Source organism: Talpa occidentalis, unplaced genomic scaffold, assembly GCF_014898055.3.
Source record: "Talpa occidentalis isolate TD23 unplaced genomic scaffold, MPIMG_talOcc4v2.1 talOcc4.2, whole genome shotgun sequence".
NCBI lineage: Eukaryota > Metazoa > Chordata > Mammalia > Eulipotyphla > Talpidae > Talpa > Talpa occidentalis.
Genome location: NW_023602073.1, coordinates 123,083,793 through 123,104,715, shown reverse-complemented (window position 1 = coordinate 123,104,715; position 20,923 = coordinate 123,083,793). Strand labels below are relative to the sequence as shown.

General features: G+C 34.5%; 1 protein-coding gene across 2 annotated transcripts in view; it reads right to left on the bottom strand.

Annotated features, from left to right (window-relative positions):
- TRMT11 (tRNA methyltransferase 11 homolog) overlaps nt 1-20,923 on the bottom strand; it is a 45,873-nt gene that overhangs the window by 3,158 nt on the left and 21,792 nt on the right. For both annotated transcript variants that reach the window (XM_037520360.1, XM_054697810.1), the window contains 4 exons: nt 18,885-19,049; nt 17,500-17,572; nt 17,276-17,407; nt 12,182-12,302 (listed from right to left, as the gene is read on the bottom strand). In XM_037520360.1, the coding sequence (XP_037376257.1) occupies nt 12,182-12,302; nt 17,276-17,407; nt 17,500-17,572; nt 18,885-19,049 (491 nt within the window). The remainder of the gene's footprint in view (nt 1-12,181; nt 12,303-17,275; nt 17,408-17,499; nt 17,573-18,884; nt 19,050-20,923) is intronic.

The following is a 20,923-nucleotide window of genomic DNA, read 5'->3' as shown; positions in this document are numbered from 1 at the left end:
AACTCAAAAAGTAATGATTAAAACCTCTAGTAATTACTGGTTAGCAAGAAAATATCTATTACCTACAACAACCTTTATCTGAATAGTGTCTACCCCCAAATTCTCTTAGAATACAGTGAAAGTAAAATTAGCCACTATCAGACCATGTTCAGTGGCACAGGCACCCAGCGGCAAAGTAAAACACACTACTGGAAAAGTTGGGAAACATCATTAACCTTAGAAATAAAACCTCTAAAAATAAAAAAATAAAAAAAAATTATCTCCCAGGAAATAGAGAAGAATCAGTGTAAGATACATGTTTGGGTTCTATGCTGGAATGCCTCCTTCCCTAAGATTGATTGCCCCCTAATTGTGAAATAAGATATCCATTAACAAAAACTCTTGGAGAATCCAAAGCTCCAAATCTCTTGTGCAGTCAGGGATGTGGTAAGAGTCATTACTATGCCTAACAACATTAGTCCTATTTCAGAATAAGCCACACAGACACTCCAGTAACTTCGGCTACCATAAAAAGGTCCACATGAAACATTCAGTAAACCCATGGTCAGTGACAGGCTATCACAACACATCATACATGTAATACCTTAAACCTATGAATTCACATTTAAAATATACCTACGGAACGTATTATTTACAGTATTCATAATGTGTTAGCCCAATGCTGAAGAAAATGGCAAACTCAAAAAAATTTGTTTTGCTTTCCTTTCTACCTCTTGTTCACCCTATCTTTAGTTAAGCTTACCAGGGCTCACTCTTGAGATGATGATATTCAACTCTACATATTTTTCATCACCTTTCATGGCTCTTCTCAATTCACATTCCCTGCTCATTTCAACCAAGAATATCTGCAGATTTTTTTTTTCCAACTCAGTATCTCAAAGGCCAAAGTGTCTACTTAAAAGGAAAAAAAAGAATATCCTCAAGCAACACAACCCTTGATCTCCCTCTCTAACTCAAACTTGCCAGGGTCTGACTTTTAGTTTCTCTTAACACTTCCAAGTCTGCCTACCATTATCAGTCTTGATATAATCTACATAACATAACTCTTGAGTTCTGTGAATTTTTAGTAAGCAAGAAGTGCTTAATGCAAAGTAAAAACAAAGAATTTGTCAATGCCAAAAGAGAAGAAACTATGGCAATGTGAGATTACAGATCATCTCTCCTAAATTCCGTACTGGTTAAATTCTGGAACACAGTAATAGTAAAGGAGATTTGAAAACCCATCAAGATTGCTGGTTGATCATTTTTTTCACAATCAGAACTAAGAGTTTCTGTAGGTAAAATCATGGTAGCCACAGATGGCTAATAATGGAAATAAACAGGTTTCAAACCTATCACTTAACCTTGTAGGAAAATAGCAATTTTAAATATTGTAAGAAATATGCAAGTTCTGATTCAAACAACATATATGTTACATATATACACATACAAACATGTGTTTTACATGAGTGAATTATTTAACTTTCTGCATCTTTTCACAGACTGCTATCTAAATTTTACAGATATGGCAAGGGAGACTGACTGAAAGAGTTTTAATAATATAACAAGGATCACACAGCTAATAAGTAGCACTGCCAGAATTGTACCCTAGAGCAAAAGTCAAAGTTCATGTTTTTTCCATCACACTTTTTTTTCCCCTAGAAATGACATCATACCAATAGCTAAAGAGTTAATTTCCCACAAATAGAGTTTGACATTTAGAGAACATTCCTCACTGAACAGCAACATTATGGTAGCACACATTTCAGATCTACACTTCCAGACAGAACCCCTTTAACCACTGTTCCACCCAGCCAATTTCCTGTCCTATCAGTACTACTAATTCTAAACATAAACCACTCGAGGAATTTTAAGCACAGTAGCCAAAGAAACCAGAGGAAGCCTGACAAAAATCAGCAGTGTACTTTTATGTCTGCACTGCCCTCTGCTGGCTGGAGCAGAGCTGACCACACATCAGACAGGAGCTCTCTGTTAACTCAGCTGTTTGTGAGTCCTGCTTGCTGAAGACACCTGGAGTTACACAGATGTTACCAACATAACCAGGAGGGCCACTTTCCTTCAGGAAGCATCAACATTCATTCACACCATTTCACTTTTTAAAGAATGATATGGAAATATACAAACACATGTTCATCTTGGTGACTCTAAAAATCTATCATCTTCATCTATGTTCAACCTAGAATTACAAATTATTCTCTAGAATTAGAAAAAGTAGATAAAACAAGGTCCTGAATCTAGTTAATTCTTAATTGATGTTAACATCAAAAAGAGCAATCAAAAGAACAAAAAAGACATTAAAAGGAAAATACTTCAACCACTTATATTTTAATCTAAAGGGGAATAAATTTTCAAGAAAGGAAACAAAACTGTTTTCTGGTAACATTTGAAAAATGACACTTTAAATGGAACTAATGACATTCTAGATTATACTTTGAGAATACACATATGGATGGGAGATTCTTAAAAAGCTTAATAAACAACTCAGACTGACCTTAAGAAACTAGAGATTCCTCATTGAAAGCGTCACTTAGGTAAAACTAGCTAATACTGCCTCCTCCCAGACATCTGCCATTCTTTTTTAAAATTTCCTCCTGATTAAGTAGATGAAAGACACTATGATGATTCAGCTGTTGTATTGTGGTTGTTTTAAGTTGCTTCTTATGAGAAATGAGAAATGAGGTCCAGGTATAATATAATTAAAATGTTCCTCCAGCACAAATTTTGAAAAATAATGTTAGGGAAATGATGTTACGTGTTTTAACACAAGAACACTTGCAGGTTTTTTTTAAAAGATTTATTTTTATTTTATTTACACAAGAACCAGGGTATAGACCAGATAAGCGGGAGGGTGAGAGGATTCACCAGAGACAGACAGAGAAGGGAACAGAACAGGCAGAGCGACTGAAATACACTGCTGAGGGGAGCAGCTTTCTAGACAGGAGAGGTCTGCTGTGCCATGTAGGCTGCTCTGCGGCTGGCGAGAATCCAACCAGCACTGCAGAGGCTGTGGACAGCCTCATAGCGCTGTGTTCAATCGCCTGCGCCATCAGGCAGGCCCATATTCAATATATTTTTAACCAAAAAAATTTTCAGTTACCCATAACTATCTGTTCCTACTCTTCCTTTAAATGGATAACTTAAATACTGTTAAATTTGGCTGTTTTGACACTAGAAGGGCCCAAAATAATCATTGAAAAATTACGATTCATTCCATAAATATTTACTGACTGGTGCAAAATTTAGTGACTGGTGTGAATTTAGTGACAGAGACAGACCTTAAACAATATATACCCAGACATATATTTATAAATTGTGATTAATATTTGGATGAAAAGGGTACGAAAGAACATAAGGGGTGAAGAGAATGAACAAAAAAGGCTTCCCTATAAAAGGTAACATTTATCTGAAAGACCTAAAAGGATGAATGATACTTACAGAAATAGAGGGGAAGAAAACATGCTAAGGAACACAATGAGAGAAGAAATAAAATGTGAGATGCCTATGTGACTAGAAAAAAAAATGTGCAGTCTGAAAACTGAAAGATCAGTGTGGCTAAGGTTTGGTAAACCAAAAGGAAGGGGCACAAGATGAAACCGGTGAGATGGTCAGGGATAAATCAAAATTTCCACAGAAAGATGACTTGAAAGCAAGGGAATTTCATTACCTACTTACATCCTGTGAGACACTCCAGTTACCATGTAGGATAGTTAATAGCGGGAGAAACTGCAGAAGCAGGGAAATTAGCTAGGAGACTACTGCAGTAGCTCAGGGTAGAAGCACTGTACCACACATGGCCTTCAGCAAAGGCAGGAAGGGTAAAAATGTATGCAAGAAAACTATGATCCACTCAGTTACCCCAAGCCAGTCTTCTGAAAGTTATCCTAATTCCTCTCTCCCTCAAATCAACTATCCAGTTACCAAGTGCTGCCATGTCTACCTCCCCACAAAAATTCTCAATTTCAGGATTCCCTCTGCAATCTACAATTCCTCCTTAGTTTATAGGCTCTTTACATGACCATGCCAGGAACCTCAACATTGGTATGTCGGACATCTTTCCAAATAACTTGCCTGCATATTAAAGCCAGGGTGACCTTCATAAAACACAAACTTCTGCCACTTTCCTTACTCATGTACTTGCCATCACCAATATAATAAACTGGAGAAGATGTTCAACATTAAGCATCCCTTGGGTTTTCCAGTTCCTCTTTAATTATTCCTCCCCCCAATACTTAGTATCCAGCCATGGTGAAATACATAAGGTTCCTCCACACGCATCACAACACCTCTCATGCCTCTAGAGCTTTGTTTAAAACATTGGCCTCCTCTCTTTACTTAACACTGTCTCGGTGTTCACATGGTACTTCCAAAAGATCATTATAGAAACCAACATGTCATGCTGGAATGAACTGGGTGACCATTTTTCCCGCTGCACATACATATTCTCTAAATATTGGAACTATGCTTACTGCTCAGTTTAGCCTCAATGCCTTAAACACATGGCTCCATAAACACAGGCCATGGCTTTCCCCTCAAAGGTCATATAGTCAAGTTAGGGAAGGAAAACATAAAATATGCAAAGTAAATGAATGTAAAAATCATTAAAAGACAGATTTTTTTCTTATTTCTCATAACACCTTTCCACAATTTCACCTATCCTCAAGACCTTACATTAAGGTGTTTATGCACTCTCAGCAAAATTTACATTCTTCTTTACAAAGAAAACTGGAGTCATCAGGTATAAAATTTCTTCAACTGCTTGGTCCCACCCCACCATTTACTTTGAGTTGGATCCCCCTTAATTCTTTAACCAAATCACTGACACCACTCCCTACCCACATTCTAACTAAAATCAAAGTTCTCTCTCATAGTGTCCTTTCATGGTCAACCTACTGTTAGAAAACTCCCAAACTTCAGTGAAAATACCGATGGATAAATCACCAATTTGTAAAAATTGCTGTTTAGAGATATCCCTTAGGTATTATTTTTGGGATGAAGTTGCTGAACTTATAACCATGCAGAAGAAAACCAAATGGCTTCTATTTTAATTATAGGTCAGATTTAAGTTGTCCTTTTATTCACTGACAGTTCCTGATAATGAGATAATGATTTCTTTTACCTCACTAGTATTAACCTGAAGTCATTTGTATTCTCAAAATGACAGTGGTTTATACAAAAGAGCAGTTTCAATGCACACGCTTGAATACAAATGGCTTATGAAACTTACTCTACGATAAGTGAAAACCAATGATGCTGTCATCATAGTGAAAGCCACCAAATTGGTGATACATTTCATTTTGCCAAGAATGACTGCTGAATTCATAAAATAGATTAAAACTGTGATAATACATTTTTAAATAAGGTGAGAGGAAGAAAGCAAAGAGATGGAAGAGAAAAACAGTGGGTAGATTTTCTTTCTTGTAATTAGCAGGGAGTGAAATATAAATGATAGTGCTGTGTATAATGGGTCTCGGTTCAGCTTCAGGGTAATGACCCATATCCGGCTTTTGTTTAAAAAGCCTGTTCCCCTTATCAAAGCTTCCCACTGTTTTACATCTGGTACTGGACAGTAGCTATAGAAACCACTTGTGCTAACGTTATACAACTATAAACAGCACTAGACCATTTCCAAACCAAGGACAAGCAGGTCAAAAGTCTGGCATCCAATAATATTAAGAGAAACTTCGAGCACAATGGAAACAACGTAAGGTCGGCAATCTCAACCCTAAATCAGGTATTTATATATAATTTGCAATTTTTTAAAAAATCTCATTACTCTGCAAAACATTAAACCTGAAGTCTACTGAAGTCCTTAATATTTATTAAAATCTTCATATCTAGAATCCTGAAAATGAGTGCCATTTAACACCTGAACTTGGACAACTGGCACTCAGCACATAACCTCTTTCTTACTGTAAAAGCACCACTATGGAGGGGGCCTCCCTGGTGGTGCAAGGGGTTAAGACGCAGCACTATGAAGCTATCTGCAGCCACTGCAGCATGAGTTCAATCCTCAGGCAGGGAGGTGACCCATATGACACAGCAGACCTCTCCTGTCTCACCAACTCCTCCCCCCAGCTGTGTATTTCAGTCAATGTGCCTGTTCTGTTCCCCACTCTGTATCTGTTGAATCCTCTTACACCTGCACCTCTGGCCTGCACCCCAGCTTGTGTATGCATAAATAAATAAATCTTTTTAAAAAAACACAATGGATATTCATACTATCATGCCTATACAGAACTGTGAGCATTTTCTAATGTTCTCTAAACCTAAAATCTTTATCTTTACAAAATTCAAAACTTAACCTCATATGTTAAAAGCACACATCGTCTATACACCAGATAAAAATGTAATGACAACTTGTTACTATATCTAATATGTCACCCAAACTAAGAAGTACCTTATTTACCTTCTTAAACTGTAAAGGATGAATACCAGACCAAAAGATGCACTAGCACACACATATGTACGCTATCTCACTTCAGTATGCAGACAATACTCGCAGGTGATCTTTTTAAATGGTCACAATCCATTAAAAGAAAAATCAATTAAAAAAACACATGCTTTAGAGATGAATTCCATAGTGATACTATGATAAAGGGAAGCAAAAAAGTCACCATAAAAGTGATTTTTGTAGTGATTACACCTGTAGGGGGAGGTGTTTATGATCAGAAATGCTACAAAAGGTGGCGCTTCTGGGATGCTATATTACTCTATAATCTTGACCTTGATGCGGTTACAAAAATGTTCACTTGTAATTATCTATTACACTGTACAGTTATGTTTGGGGCAAAAAAAGTACATGTTAAAATTTCGGGGTTGAATTCCTGGTGGATCATGTGGTTGAAAGAAGTCACAAGTTCCTGTTTTAATTTGAAAAACACTATAAAGATAAGTCTAAATAACTATGTGGTAAATAAAAATACCTCCAAAAAAGCAAAGTAGAAAATTTGTCATGCAAAAATTACAAAAGCTCCAAAAGATTATGCTGATTCCTTACATAAATTTTCCATTCTCTAAACCTTAACTCCCAGATCATACTTTCTATTTTGCAACTGACTTTTGCCTAAAGTTCTATAACATCAATATATTAGATTGTTTTACTGTGACAGCTTGAAAATATGAGCATTAGGACTAGAGCATAAGACAATTTTTTTTCCCCCACAAATAAAATAGTCACATCCAAGTAGGACCAAAAGTAAAAGTTGTCTTAAATAATTGCCTTTTTTTTTTTTTTTAATAGAGGCATTATTTATTTATTTATTTGTTTTGTTTATACATGCACTGGGCACAGTCAGAAGTGCGGGAGGGTGAGAGAACTCACCAGAGCCAGAGCGGGGAGCAGAGCAGGCAGAAGGACCAAAGCACACTGCTGAGGGGAGCAGCGGGCGGCAGGAGAGGTCCGCGCTCCATGCGGGACCCTCCTCCGGTGGCCGGGGAGCAGCCGGGGATCAAACCTGCACCGCAGAGGCTGCGGGCAGCTTTGCAACCCAGCGCTCAACCACTGAGCCACCAGGGAGGCCCTAAATAATTGCCTTTCTGAAGCTGGTAGAGGATAAACTTGACTTCTGGTAGAGGATAAACTTCTACCAGAAACGATAATTTAAAACTATCGAAAAATCCAGTTTGTTTAGCAAAACCATTTAGTGGCACAAGTGTTAAAAAAAAAAAAAAGTGAAACAATAACCCTCTAAGACTTAAACACAAGGAAAAAGTACCATTAACAACCAAAGCAATTTATTCAGAACTAAATAGATGCATGATCCTTAAAATTGAATTCACGCAACATGATAGACAGCATTATCACCAGCTTGTTTTCTCAAACATATCAAGTTAAAAAATAATTCATGATAATGTGAATCATTTCCTTCTGACTAGGTATGCAAGATAATTTTTTAAAGAGGTCCTCTTTCCCTCTCTCTGCCTCTGCCCCTCCCTCAAACATACACACACACACACACACACTTTTATGATAATGAATTACCCTGTTTTATTTTTCACACCAATAAATAAAGTAGCATCTATTTCCCATTGGATGTTATATGATTGAAATATTTCAAATCTGTTGTTGAGTCTTTCACTGTTCTAATCAAAAGGAAAACATCCACTTTCTGGCAAGAGATAGGCAAGGATCAAAATATTTCAGAAAAAAGGTCAACCAGAAAGAATCACCCTAATTCAAACAGCTATTTAAAAAAAAAAACACCACGAGGGCCTCCCCAGTGGCGCAGGGGCTGAGCGCTGGGTTGCGAAGCTGCCCACAGCCTCTGCAGCGCTGGTTGGATCCCCGGTTGCTCCCCGGCCACCGGAGGAGGGTCCTACATGGTGCGCAGACCTCTCCTGCCAAGCCCACTGCTCCCCTCAGCAGTGTACTTTGGTCCTTCTGCCTGCTCTGCTCCCCACTCTGGCTCTCGTGAATTCTCTCACCCTCCCGCACTTCTGACTGTACCCAGTGCATGTATAAACAAAACAAACAAATAAGCAAACAAACAAATAAATAAATAAAACATGCCTCCATAAAAAAAAATAAATAAATAAAATACTTTCCAAGGGTCTTCCTGGTGGCACTGGCAGGTGAGCACTGTACCCAGTGCTTGTATAAATAAATAAATAAATCTTTAAAAAAAAAAACAAAAAACCACGAATTCACAAATTCTGAGAAAGGATAACACGTAATGTAAATAGTCACAACCAAGTCAGCAAAACAGCAGTTTATGATAAGCACAATACTATCATTTTAATATGTAAACTACTTATCACAAAGACTAATTTGTTGCACTTCATTATGTCATCTATATGCCATTTTGTTGAACAAGTTATCTCAGTCTCATCTCTTCCTTATTTAAAATATACTGTTAAATGTTAATGATTCTTACTCCCTTCATAGGTTCAAAATCTTTCAGTTCTTCAGTCAAATCGCTCAACTTTGCCACCTTCCTTTCTGATAAATGAAGACTTCATCAGCTTCATATGTTACTGGACTCTCATTCAAGCCAAAATAAAATGTTTACAGCCTTTCATCTCCTGCCACTATGACCTCCAAACAGTCCCTATTTTAAATCATCTTAATTATACTGGCTAGCTGCAAAAGTTGACAACTGATTTATACATATATCTTTAAATTAATTTCCATGTAATACCCAGAATTAAAGTTACCTATCCTTTGGTACTTCTGACATGGTAACATGTCAGAGAAACAAGTCACAAAACAAACAGGGCACATGGTGGCCCATTTAGTGCAATGGCAATTAAAATTTTTTTTTTATAATTATGCAAGTACTAAAGAGTAGTCTATAAAAATGCACAAACGTTTAAAAGGGGTTTCAAGGAGTTTCTGAAAATGGCGACTTTGGATACTCTTTCATTTGTCCGGTATTAGTAGAATAATTAGTAGAGCACTAGAGAGAGTATAATGTTTTATGTGGCTTCCATTGAAAACGTAACTATTACACTAATATTCTGATCTGTTCTGCACAACTCTGAAGATCAGCGTTTTTATCCAATGACTTTTACATGAGAAAAGTGTTTTACAGGAATAACCACTGTGACCACGACTATATATAGCAGCATGGAAAGGAAAAATGAGTTCTGGTAAAACAAGTCACATTCTACCCTAGCCCTACAAGCAACAAAGAAATACTATTTTTAGAAACTAGTAACATGCCACTCGAGAGTATTTCCCTTTGAATCCTGGCATATTTTAAAGGTAGCAATGTGTTTTAGTTAAGAGGAAAAACATGTAGAAAAAGGACACAGAATCTCAAGTACAAGAGGAGTTTTGTTCTCAACTTGACCACTTCCTATTTAAACAAACTGGTCCAGACCCAGGCCACTTCCTCATCTCTAAAATGGGCAAAAATAATAAGGTTAAATGGATATGAGAGCTTTGTAAATAATATAAAAGTGTTATCATTCACTTCAATTTCCATCTACGTCAACAGAGAGTAATGACAAAATTTGGCTCTTGTGCATCTTTATAATTTCAACAAGGCTAACAAGACTACTAACGCTCAACAAGCAAGTATAAAAACTCTAACCAATAATATATAGATATAAAACTCTGTAAAATATTCATATTCTTTAGACAATTTTTGCATTTATTACATATGTTTACATTTTAAAAGGAGGGAAAGGGAGAACAGTTTTTAACAAAATATCAAGTAGGTCAAAAGTTATACTGAAGTGAAATCTAACAAGTGACAAATCAAGAATGAAAAGACACAGTGTACAAGTGTAAGAATCTAAAATTAATAGTTTTCCATTGCCAAGATCAACAACACTGAACAAGCTCAAGAATAATTTGTTAGACGCATATGAGAACTGTTTGACGATTTTATGTCATCAATTACATTATAAAAGACTAAGATCTTGATGCAATTATGTACACTCCTCTTTAAACAAACAGAAGGTAGAAGTGAAGGAATTAACTGAAAACCAAGCATGATTAATTTAACATGACAAAGTATTTTCAATTATAGTAAACTTCATCCTAGTTAAAACTCACTGATTAAATTTGGTATTATAAAGTGAAGACCATTTCAAAATAATCCTTGAGCATTTGTCTTTTTCCTTGTTTTTTTAAAATCAATTTGAAAAGGATAAAATAAAATGATAAAGAACAAGCAACCAAAACAAAATAAAAACACTGCCTTTATAGATTTTAAAATATCTAAGTAATCTTTTTTATAATTTCTACGAAGACAATTCTCAGAAGCATCCTTGAAACATTATTACTTCTTCTGTCACATTTACTTAGAGAAATATTATAATCTGGAAAAATATACCAGACTATTAAAAATTAAACTCAGAGGAAAGCAAATGTGAAATTGTCCAGAACCGGTCTTAATTTTGCCATTAGAATAGAAATGACTAGTACAGTACTGGTTAATCAACTGAGTATGAAATAGAGGTTAGTTCAGAAGGTTTCTACTGCCTATCTAAATAAAAGCTGGTCATTCAAAATTGGCACCCTGACAGATTATTACTGTGTCAAACAATTTGAAGATTACTCTTCTGGAATTTTTAATTCTGCTTACTATTTTAAATGTTAATGGTAAATCATCATCCTTAGAACAGGATTTAATGTTCAAAAACAACTTAAGTACCTCTCTGGTACAAAATGTGAGCAGTAAAGACCAGTGAGATAGCTTGAAGAGAAGCAAGGTGCTACTATTGATACAAAGCAAAATAACTGCTTACTATTAACATAGTAATCTAAAACGTAAGTTTCAAGAACTTGCTGAATAATTATGACATAAATATGAGTGCTAAGCATGACCTGAAGGATGTACTATTTGAATGTAAACTACAGTATTTGCTTTAAAAATGAATACCAAATATTCTTCTTTTAATTATATCACATATATAATATAAATACATATATCTGTGTATGTTTATGTTTCCAACAGACTACTTAAATACATGTTTCCTGAAATGTACTAATATAAGAGCCTGTTAATGAAAATTTATGCTACACTGAAAATTGAGTCACTAAAAAATTTTGCATAGATAAGTGACATAATGAATGAGGTGTTTTTAGGAAGATAATTTAGAATATCAGCATAAACCAGGCATAAGGTAGTAAGAGTCCAGAGACAGAAAATGGAAATGAAAAGTACAAAAAAAAAAAGAAGTTTATAAAATATGTGCAAAAAGAACTGTCAAAAATTAGTTTTCATTACAATACATAAATTGTAATCAGATGAAGGAAATCAAATGTAGAGATGGGTATGATAAAATCTTCAGGCAATTAACACTTCATTCTTTTCTGCTTGCCCTACAGAGCCAAGGACCCTTTTATAAAGCAACATTTTCTCTTTATTACAGTCTGCAAACAAGTAGGTTCTGCTTTGTAGAAAAACAGTAACTAGTAGCAGAGTAGTAGTTAGCAACTAGTATATTGCTAGTTGTTTAAGAGTGCTCTGTTTTATAACTCGGTCAGTGATGAGAATGTCAAATAAACCCTGAGAAGTTAAGGTGAACTCTTTTTTATTCTACTCAACCTCTATATCCCTTTCATGCCCTCCAAATGCCACACACGTCTTCAATTTTTGCCTCTTAGTGAATGGATACATCAGTTTTTAAAAAGCAAGGACTGACATTTATAAAATCTATTATAGAGAAACTAGGAAAATCTACTTCTGATTCTTTCAGAATTTATCTGAAAAATTGTAGGGTAACTTACCTCAAATTTCTTCACTTTTTCCATTGTTATCAAGCGCCTTGATGTGTGACTAGAAAGCTTTTGCTCACAGTTGCTAATGAGTTTCAGGCAAGGGTGGCAGGGCACCATCTCTTCAGTGTATCTAAAGAAAGAGCAGCTGTAATGAACACTCATATGTCCACCCCACACAGGATCATCATGGGGGTTGTCCAGTATAGTATGGGACTTCTCACTACATCTTACACCATTTCGTTTCACACATCCTAACTATCCACATAACCTACCAATAATCTGTAAAATGGTATTTCAGTTAATTGACTGCAAACCCTTAATAGAACTTATAAATCTGTACTATGCCTAAACTACCAGGATAGCATGGTATTCTATTTCAAAGCCCCATTTTTATTACTTTTCCCCTGCAATCCAATCATCTATTTAAGACCTAAATCAGCCAGAATAGGCAAATCCATAGATTGATAGATAGATAATAGGTAAAGATTGGTGGTGACTGCTCATGTGTGTGGGGGTTACATTTTGGGGTAACAAAAATGTTCTGGAAAAAGACAATGGTGATATGCAAAATTCTGTGGGTTTTCTAAATACCATGGAGTTATATACTTTAAAAGAATGACTTTCATAGTATATACAAATTGTATTTCAATTTTTTTAAAAAAACTAAAATGTGTATAATCTCACTTTTCCATGAATCAGCTTTGACACTCATTTTTCTGTGAGTCTTTATGCCTCAAGCCAACTATTTCCAAATGTTATCAGCACTTTAACTCTCATTTGAGAAACAGATTTTGCGTTGATTAGAGCATCTACTAAAAACAGTTTAAGGAATAACTATTTCCTGTTTGATAAGTAAGGATGAAAAACATGTTCTCTTCACTGTTAAGGCATTATAAAATTCATTTTACTACAATTAAGATTTATCCCCAAATCCACTCTGAGGCATACTTCATTATGTTTCTTTGTCATCATTTTTATTACAAGCACTAACATTTGGATTTCTATTAAAGGACATTTTCACAAAGAAACAAAATTTCTAATCACTTCAAGAGAGTTATCTGTGCGTTATAACAATTAGAAAATGACACTATATGGATATGTGGAAGCTGTTCAAACTGTTATACTCATGTACTAGGTTACCAACTCCTCTATCATAAAACACACAGTTGAATTTATGCCCTTCCAAATGAGCATTACATAGATCTTCAAGGTCACTTACAAATAGCTGATATTAGACGTAATAAACCCAGAAATATAAATAGTCTACATAATTTTATGTGCTAAGTCTCCGAGTAGTAAGCTAAACTATTCCGAGAGCACAAATGAAGGATTAACTGTCCTAAAAAGGGCCTGGGAAAGTGTCAGTTAAGGTGTGCTGACAATTAAGCCTCATCTTGAAAAATGACCAGAATTTTACCACTTAGCCATAAACCAGGACAAAATGTATTACTTGGTAAAACATCTAAGACAGGGGGAAAAAAGAATGTCTCCCCTTTCTTACTTTTTTAAGTTATCCCTTTGGTTATATGCATTTGGAAATCATCTCTTGTCGGAAATTATTAAAATGAAGACATTACTAAAGAATTACACATTGGTCACTTTTTAAGGTCTTTAAAAACACTGAAATAGTTAAAAGATCCTCCAATTTAATTTTTTGTTAAAAGCAAGGAATAAAAGAACTACAAAAGATATTCTTAACCACATATAATTTCTGTTATAATTAAATAATAAACTACAAAACAGTAAATGCCAGAAAGCACAGAAACTAGTGGGAATATTTCAAAAGCACAGAGGAGCCACCTCAAAGAGACTGCCACTGATCAAATCTGAGACAATTTGAGCAACAAGATAATGATAGTAATAAATTATAACCTGATGAATAATGTAAGAATCAATAACTTCATACCAACACAAATTACTAAATTAATGGGGAGAAAACTCTTCCTTACAGTAGAATGACAACTTACAGATGCAGAAGATCAAACAGAAAATTCATTATAGGGGCTGTTGACAATAGAGTTTTTAATGACAACAGAGTTTTTAATTTCATCTAAGCAGTGCTTAGATGAAAAACAAGACACTGCAACAATCTTGGGACATGTTCCTGTGATAAACTAATCAAAGGGGAAAATGACTGCTCACAGTTGAGAAACCTGACAGAGAATGCTTGGTCAAGATGGTCAGATGATCAACTTTAAGACTGATCAGATGATCAACTTTAAGACTGTCAGTGGGGCTGACTTTGTGTGCTGACTCTGTGATGTAATGCACAGTATTATTTTTGTGGTATTCTTACCAAGAAAGCATTTACCTGTTCATAGAAGAAACATCAGATGGATCCAGCTTTAGAGTCAACCTCCCAAACACAAGACATGTACTCTAAAAAACTGTCAAGGATACAAACGGAAAGATTGAGAAAATATTCCAGCCTGGAGGAAAATGACATGATGGGTCACTGCACTCCATTTTCCTGGATGATTGCAATTAATAAAATTTGAATGTGAACTGGATAGTCTTAAAGCTGATCCTCTGATCATGCATTCTCTTGTCAGGTTTCTCCAATATAGTTGCTATCAATGTATTCCAAACCTGGAAGTGGTTTGACAAGTATGTTCTTGTTTTTGAGGAATACAATGAAATATGTGTAAGGGTGATGAAGCATCATATCTGTAACTCCTCAAATAGTTCCCCAAAAAACTAGTGATAATGACTTATGTAGACTAATGGGTATGTGCCAAAGTGAGGTGGGATAAAGGGAAGTGGGATAGGTTAAGTATATGTCTTAATAGCTGGAAAATCTGGATAAGGGTAGACATGGAAGATTTTTGTGCACAATCTTAAATTTTTCTGTAAGTTTGAAATAACTGCAAAATAGATTTTAAAAATCTTAGCCCAGACACTTGAATTAAAAAATACAAGTAAGATTACCAGTTGTATATGTCTTGGTAAAGGAGGAACCACTTTTTCAAGGAAATATACTCTTTGCTGATATTAATAAAACCCCATCTACAACTGCACATACCAGGTATGTCAGATTTAGCAGGATGTTGAATTAAATGAACACAGTACTGGGAATAAGGAAATAAATTAGCTAACTAGTTTTTAACTGCATATAAGTCATTTCATTTCTCGGAGTTAATTTTATTTATAAAATGAAGAGATTAAATGAGATTATCACTGGCAATAAAATATAAATGCACTGTTAAAAGGCATGGGCATGACATATTAAAAAAACTAGCAACAACAAATGTTGGCGAGGTTGTAGAGAAAAAGGAACTCTTCTACACTGTTCGTGGGAGTGCAAACTGGTCCAACCACTATGGAGAGCTGTGTGGAGATTTCTGGACCTACTAAACATAGAGCTTCCATATGATCCAGCAATTCCACTCCTAGGTATTTACCCAAAGGACACAGACACATCAATTCCAAAGAACACCTGCACCCCTATGTTTATAGCAGCACTGTTTACAATAGCTAAGCTTTGGAAACAACCCAAATGCCCAAAAATAGATGACTGGATCAAGAAGATGTGGTACATATATACCATGGAATATTACTCAGCATTCAAAAAAGATAAACACATGCAATTTGCAGCAACATGGATGGCGCTGGAAGGGATCATGCTCAGCGAAATAAGCCAAAAAGAAAAAGAAAAATACTGGATGGTCTCACTCATAGCGGGAATCTAGAAAACTTAAATAAGGGGCCAGGAAAATGAATAACTATAAGAAAGTGAAAATCAAAACCAACAAAAGACTATGAACCAGAGACACTTTTTGGGGGGTGGGGGCGGGAGGGGAGGGATTGGGGTCAGAATGTGGGGGTTGCAATTGTATGGGGGAATAAAAAATAAAATTTATTATGTAAAAAATAAATAAATAAATAAAATAAAAGGCATGGGCATGAATATGTAGTCTCATCAGCTGATAAACAAATGTATGATCAAGTTGAGCCATGGCAATTTCTAATACATTTACAAAACAAACAAAAACGAGCATGGCTTCCAAATGCTGAGGAACCATCTACCATTGTGAAAGGACAAACAAGTTAACACTATTTGAAAATGTTTTTTGCACAATATTCATAGTAAATGAATTTACTAAATTCAATTTTACTAAAATTGAGAACTCTGCTTTGGCTATCAAATAGACTATCCTTGTTTTTAAGAATACACATTAAAATACAGGGGTAAAGGATCAGCACATATACAACTCACTCTCAAAAAGTAAAAGAATTATGTATTTTATAAAAATGTACAGAGAGAACAGATTGATAATTCCTATAAATTCAAGTGATTTTTAAAAAAAAATTCCTATAGCATATTGAATTGCTAAATTTTGAATTTGGTATTACCTTTTTAAATATAAAGATCCTGTCTTTTTTAATGTTTTGCATCAAGATAAAAGAGCTCTATTATAATTGGTTATTATTAAATAATAAAACCCAGACAAATAATGCTAAATATTATCAGGGTTTTAAATATATGCATAGTTTTTATTTTGGTCTTGGCTTTTAAAAAAGATGTCTTGCATTTAAAGTAATCATAATTACCAACATACATTAAAGTTAAGTAGCAGGAGACAGAGAATCACTCATTTGATGTTAAAAATTATCTGTCTGTGACCTGACAAAACAGCTACTGAACAGTTATGATATGCCATGCATTGAGCTAAATGTGGTACACAACAGGGACTGGCAATTTTTTCTCTAAAGGGCCAAATCGCAAATATTTTAGTATTTGTGGGTCATATGAACTTCTGTCACATACATATTTCTGCCCTATGTTGTTTCTTTCCTTTTTATCAACACTTTAAAAATTGTGAAAGTAAGTCTTAGCACAAATGGTTTCAAAAAGAGGCTAAGGACCATGTTTGGCTCACAAGTCATACCTTGCCAACTTTATGTCAAATAAAAAGGTCAAAGCAATTAGATCAATAAAAGGGGTCTATTTTATATATATATATACAATAAACAAAAGGCTTCATACACATTGATTACAAAGATATATACCCTGAATACAATTAGAGATAAGGAATGAATTAGGTATATACAAACACCACAAGAAAAATGATATCAAAAACAAAATTATTTAATATTACATACTCTGGTGTGTACACTGGTAACCAATAAACCAGCCTTCCACCTAGTACGAGAGTCTCAGCTGCAAAGTTTAACAGGTCAAAAAACATATCACTCAGATGATAACTCAAGGAAACAGGAACGTGACTTTCTGGACTGACAAAGAAAACAAAATATCAAAATCAGTGTAAAACTATAAAACTTAAACTAAGTTCACTGAAAAGAAGCAATGTGCTTAAATCACATACCACTTTTCCATCCCCTTTGGTATTTCCTTCTCTGAACCTGTTCTTCTTGTAGACTCTCTGATACCATATGGAGCTAGACAGAAAATACATGTAACACAGATTATTAAAAGTCACCTAATCATCAGTGAGTAGCAGATGGACATCATGTGCCTCCAGATGTGACACTCTGAGGAGGATACATCATCATCTATGTAATATTCCATCTGAGAATACATAATGTGAGAAATATTCTATTCAAAACATGGGGGGAGGAGGAGGTTTGCAGGAGCCTATGTTCTTCCAAAAATGTAAAAGTTACAAATCTCAAGAAAGGTTAAGAAAATGTTACAAATCAAAGGAGGTATAGAAGATATTAGGAAATGCAATACCTGACTCTACACTGGATACTAATCTTAAGGGGAAAGTGTGCTATAAAACATATTACTGGGTCAACAGACAAAACTGAATGAAAAACTGTAGATTAAAGTATTAAATCAATTTACTAATTTTAATAACCATACTTTCGTTATCTAAGAGACTCTCTAATTCTTAGGAAAACACAGGGAAATAAAGAGATGTGTATAAGAGACAGGGGCACAATGTATACAACTCACTCTCAATAAGAAAAAAATGACATATCTCATAAAAATATACATACAAAGGGAGAAAAATAAAGCAGACTCCGAATAGAAAATTATCCAACTTTCATAAAGTATATAAATACTGATATTGCAATGCCTTGATAATTTTTCTTTTGTTAGATTTGAAACCATCTAAGTCAAGAAAAAACCGAAGAGGGCTGAGATGGATGGTTTGAGAAATGACTTTGCCACTGCTTACAGATTTACTGCCAAATACTCTAGAAAAGTAAATGCTGTTCTCAGATAGGATGCCTGAAAAGCTAAAGAACTCATGAGCATGAAAAACAAGCTCTCATACACATTTTTGAAGCTCAGCAGGTTCACAAGCCCAGCAGTTCACAGAATCCCAAAGTTCTTATAATTCTAGAGAGGAGATGCCAGTGAAAACAGGGGCTACAAAAACACAAAAGGTTACACATGGAGAAATGAAACACTCTTCTTTGAAATCTGATACCATAATTACAAACGACCTTTTGGCTACAGTCAGTATACTAATAGCCAATTACAGTCAAATATAAAAACAAATTTATATACCTCAAAAATATAAGTTAAAAAATAAAAGGGATGCAAATTAATCTATATAGTTAAAAAAATTTAATTATATTCTAGTCTACCTTCATAATTTTCTTCTCACTTTGTACAAAAGTCAAGAGTGGAGGAAATACTAAGACAAGTTGATATTTTTTATGTGTTCATAAATTTTGTACTTAATATAAATGACTTTAGGAAAACAATCTTACTCCTATTTTTGTACTGAAAACTTACGATCAGTGATGATTGCATCAAAATATGTGCCCTTCCTCCAAGAAGGTTTAGACGCATCTGAAACCAGGACATCAAGGTAATATTTCTCTAAACCATATTGACGAAGATTTGCCCTAATGTTTTCGTCTGGTCCTCTCCATTTCTGGTTTTTCCTACTAGCCTTTCCTGAAGGGAAATATAAAGGAAAATATCAAAGAAAATACTAAATCAAACAAAGTATTCCTACTTCCTGTCATTTAACTAAAAGTAATGCTTAAATAATCTAAATTTACATTTGCTAAAATGCTTTCATTTAAAACTCTCGTTTTATTATATAATTATTTTTATTTCAACTTATTAAACAGTAACATGGGGAGTGGTTAAAACAGGTATAAGAGATCAATTTTATAGTGGGTGGGTGGGTGGAAATTAGACTTTTGGTGGCAAGTTTAACACAACATATACAGATGTCAAAATATAATGCTTTACACCTGAAACTTCTATGTCATAAACCAACACTATTTCAACAATAACAAGAAAAGACTCACTCACTACTTATTATATTCAAAGCATATACTAGTAAAATACAGTGTTGAACAGAACATGGTCCCTTGCCTTCATCAGCAAACACATCCATGTAGATAGTGAAGAATCAGATGAATGGAATAGAAACAAAGAGAGCTAACTTGGGAAATACAGAAGCTGTGACCATGGACAGGGGAAGCAAAAATGTAGACATCACTGGTAAAAAATTAAAGGGAAGGTTGAAGGAAGAAGTTCAAAATTTCTATTTTAAGAGACACAAATGGATGATGACATCATCACTTAAGATCACAGAAACCAAGAAGAGAAACAAACTGAAGAAGAAACATGAGATTCATTTGCGATTTATCAATCCTAATATGCCGGAGATACCTAAAAAACAAATTCAGCAGGTGGTTGCAGGCCAGAATACATACAAACATTTGGGAGACCGCTTTCTATATATGTAAATTTACGTTGAATCCATAAGAATGACATTTTTTTATTATCCTAGGTGGTGTTTACATAAGTGTGTGTTCTATAATTATTCTATTTTTATATACTCTTCTGTTTTATGATCTATTTCACAATAAAAACAAAACAAAAAATTAAAAAAAAAGTATCATGTTTACACGTAGCATGATAGGAGAAGGGGTTAAAGAAAGATGACTGAAGTAAAGCAACATGTAAGAAAGGTCAAAGAAAACTATAGGGTCATAAGGAGGCTGAGATGAAACAAAGAAATGAAAGTACCACCAATGAGCTCATTGTCTAGAAAATTAAGAGGGGTACTTTACAAAGATCAGCATCTCCAAATACTGTAGACTGTGCTTAGTAAGAGTTTTTGGTGAATATGGAATCTGGGAAAAACTCAGGAAAGAGTGAGAGATCAAGGAAAGGCAGCAAGTAAATACTAGTTTTATACGAAGCATGTTGGCAAAAGGAAGAAGGGAAAAAATGGTAGTTAGCAGGCCCATACTAGGTTGGTGGAAAAGGTTTTATATTTATAAAATAGAATAAACTTGGGAATATCTTACAGTAAAAGACTAGAAGTGTAAGAATCAGAGAACAAAATCAACAGCATCTTGGATTAGTTCTTAGGAAATTTTACCCAATCAGAATTCTACCTAGTGAACTGATAGGCAGTTACAACTTTGAAACATAAGTTGAATAAATAAAAATTCAATTAGATTATATAGAACTATTTCCTCAAAACAATCATACTGCTTCTAAAAGCAAACTACACTAATTATTAGCACTTATTTTTTATCTAACAAATTGCAAACAGTATCTTTTTTTCTGGTCAACCCATTTTGGTAAAACTTGATAAAATATAACTCATTTTCCTTAGAGTAAATGTTACTGAATTCCTTAGTCAAAACAAGGAAAAATATAGGTCATAAAGTATAACATACCAAATTGCTTCAGCAAGAGACAATAAAATAAATTTTCACCAATATAATAACATGAGGCAAATAAAAAGTTTTCTAATGATTGATTCAAGTTATAGCAATGGAATAACAACACAAATATAATTT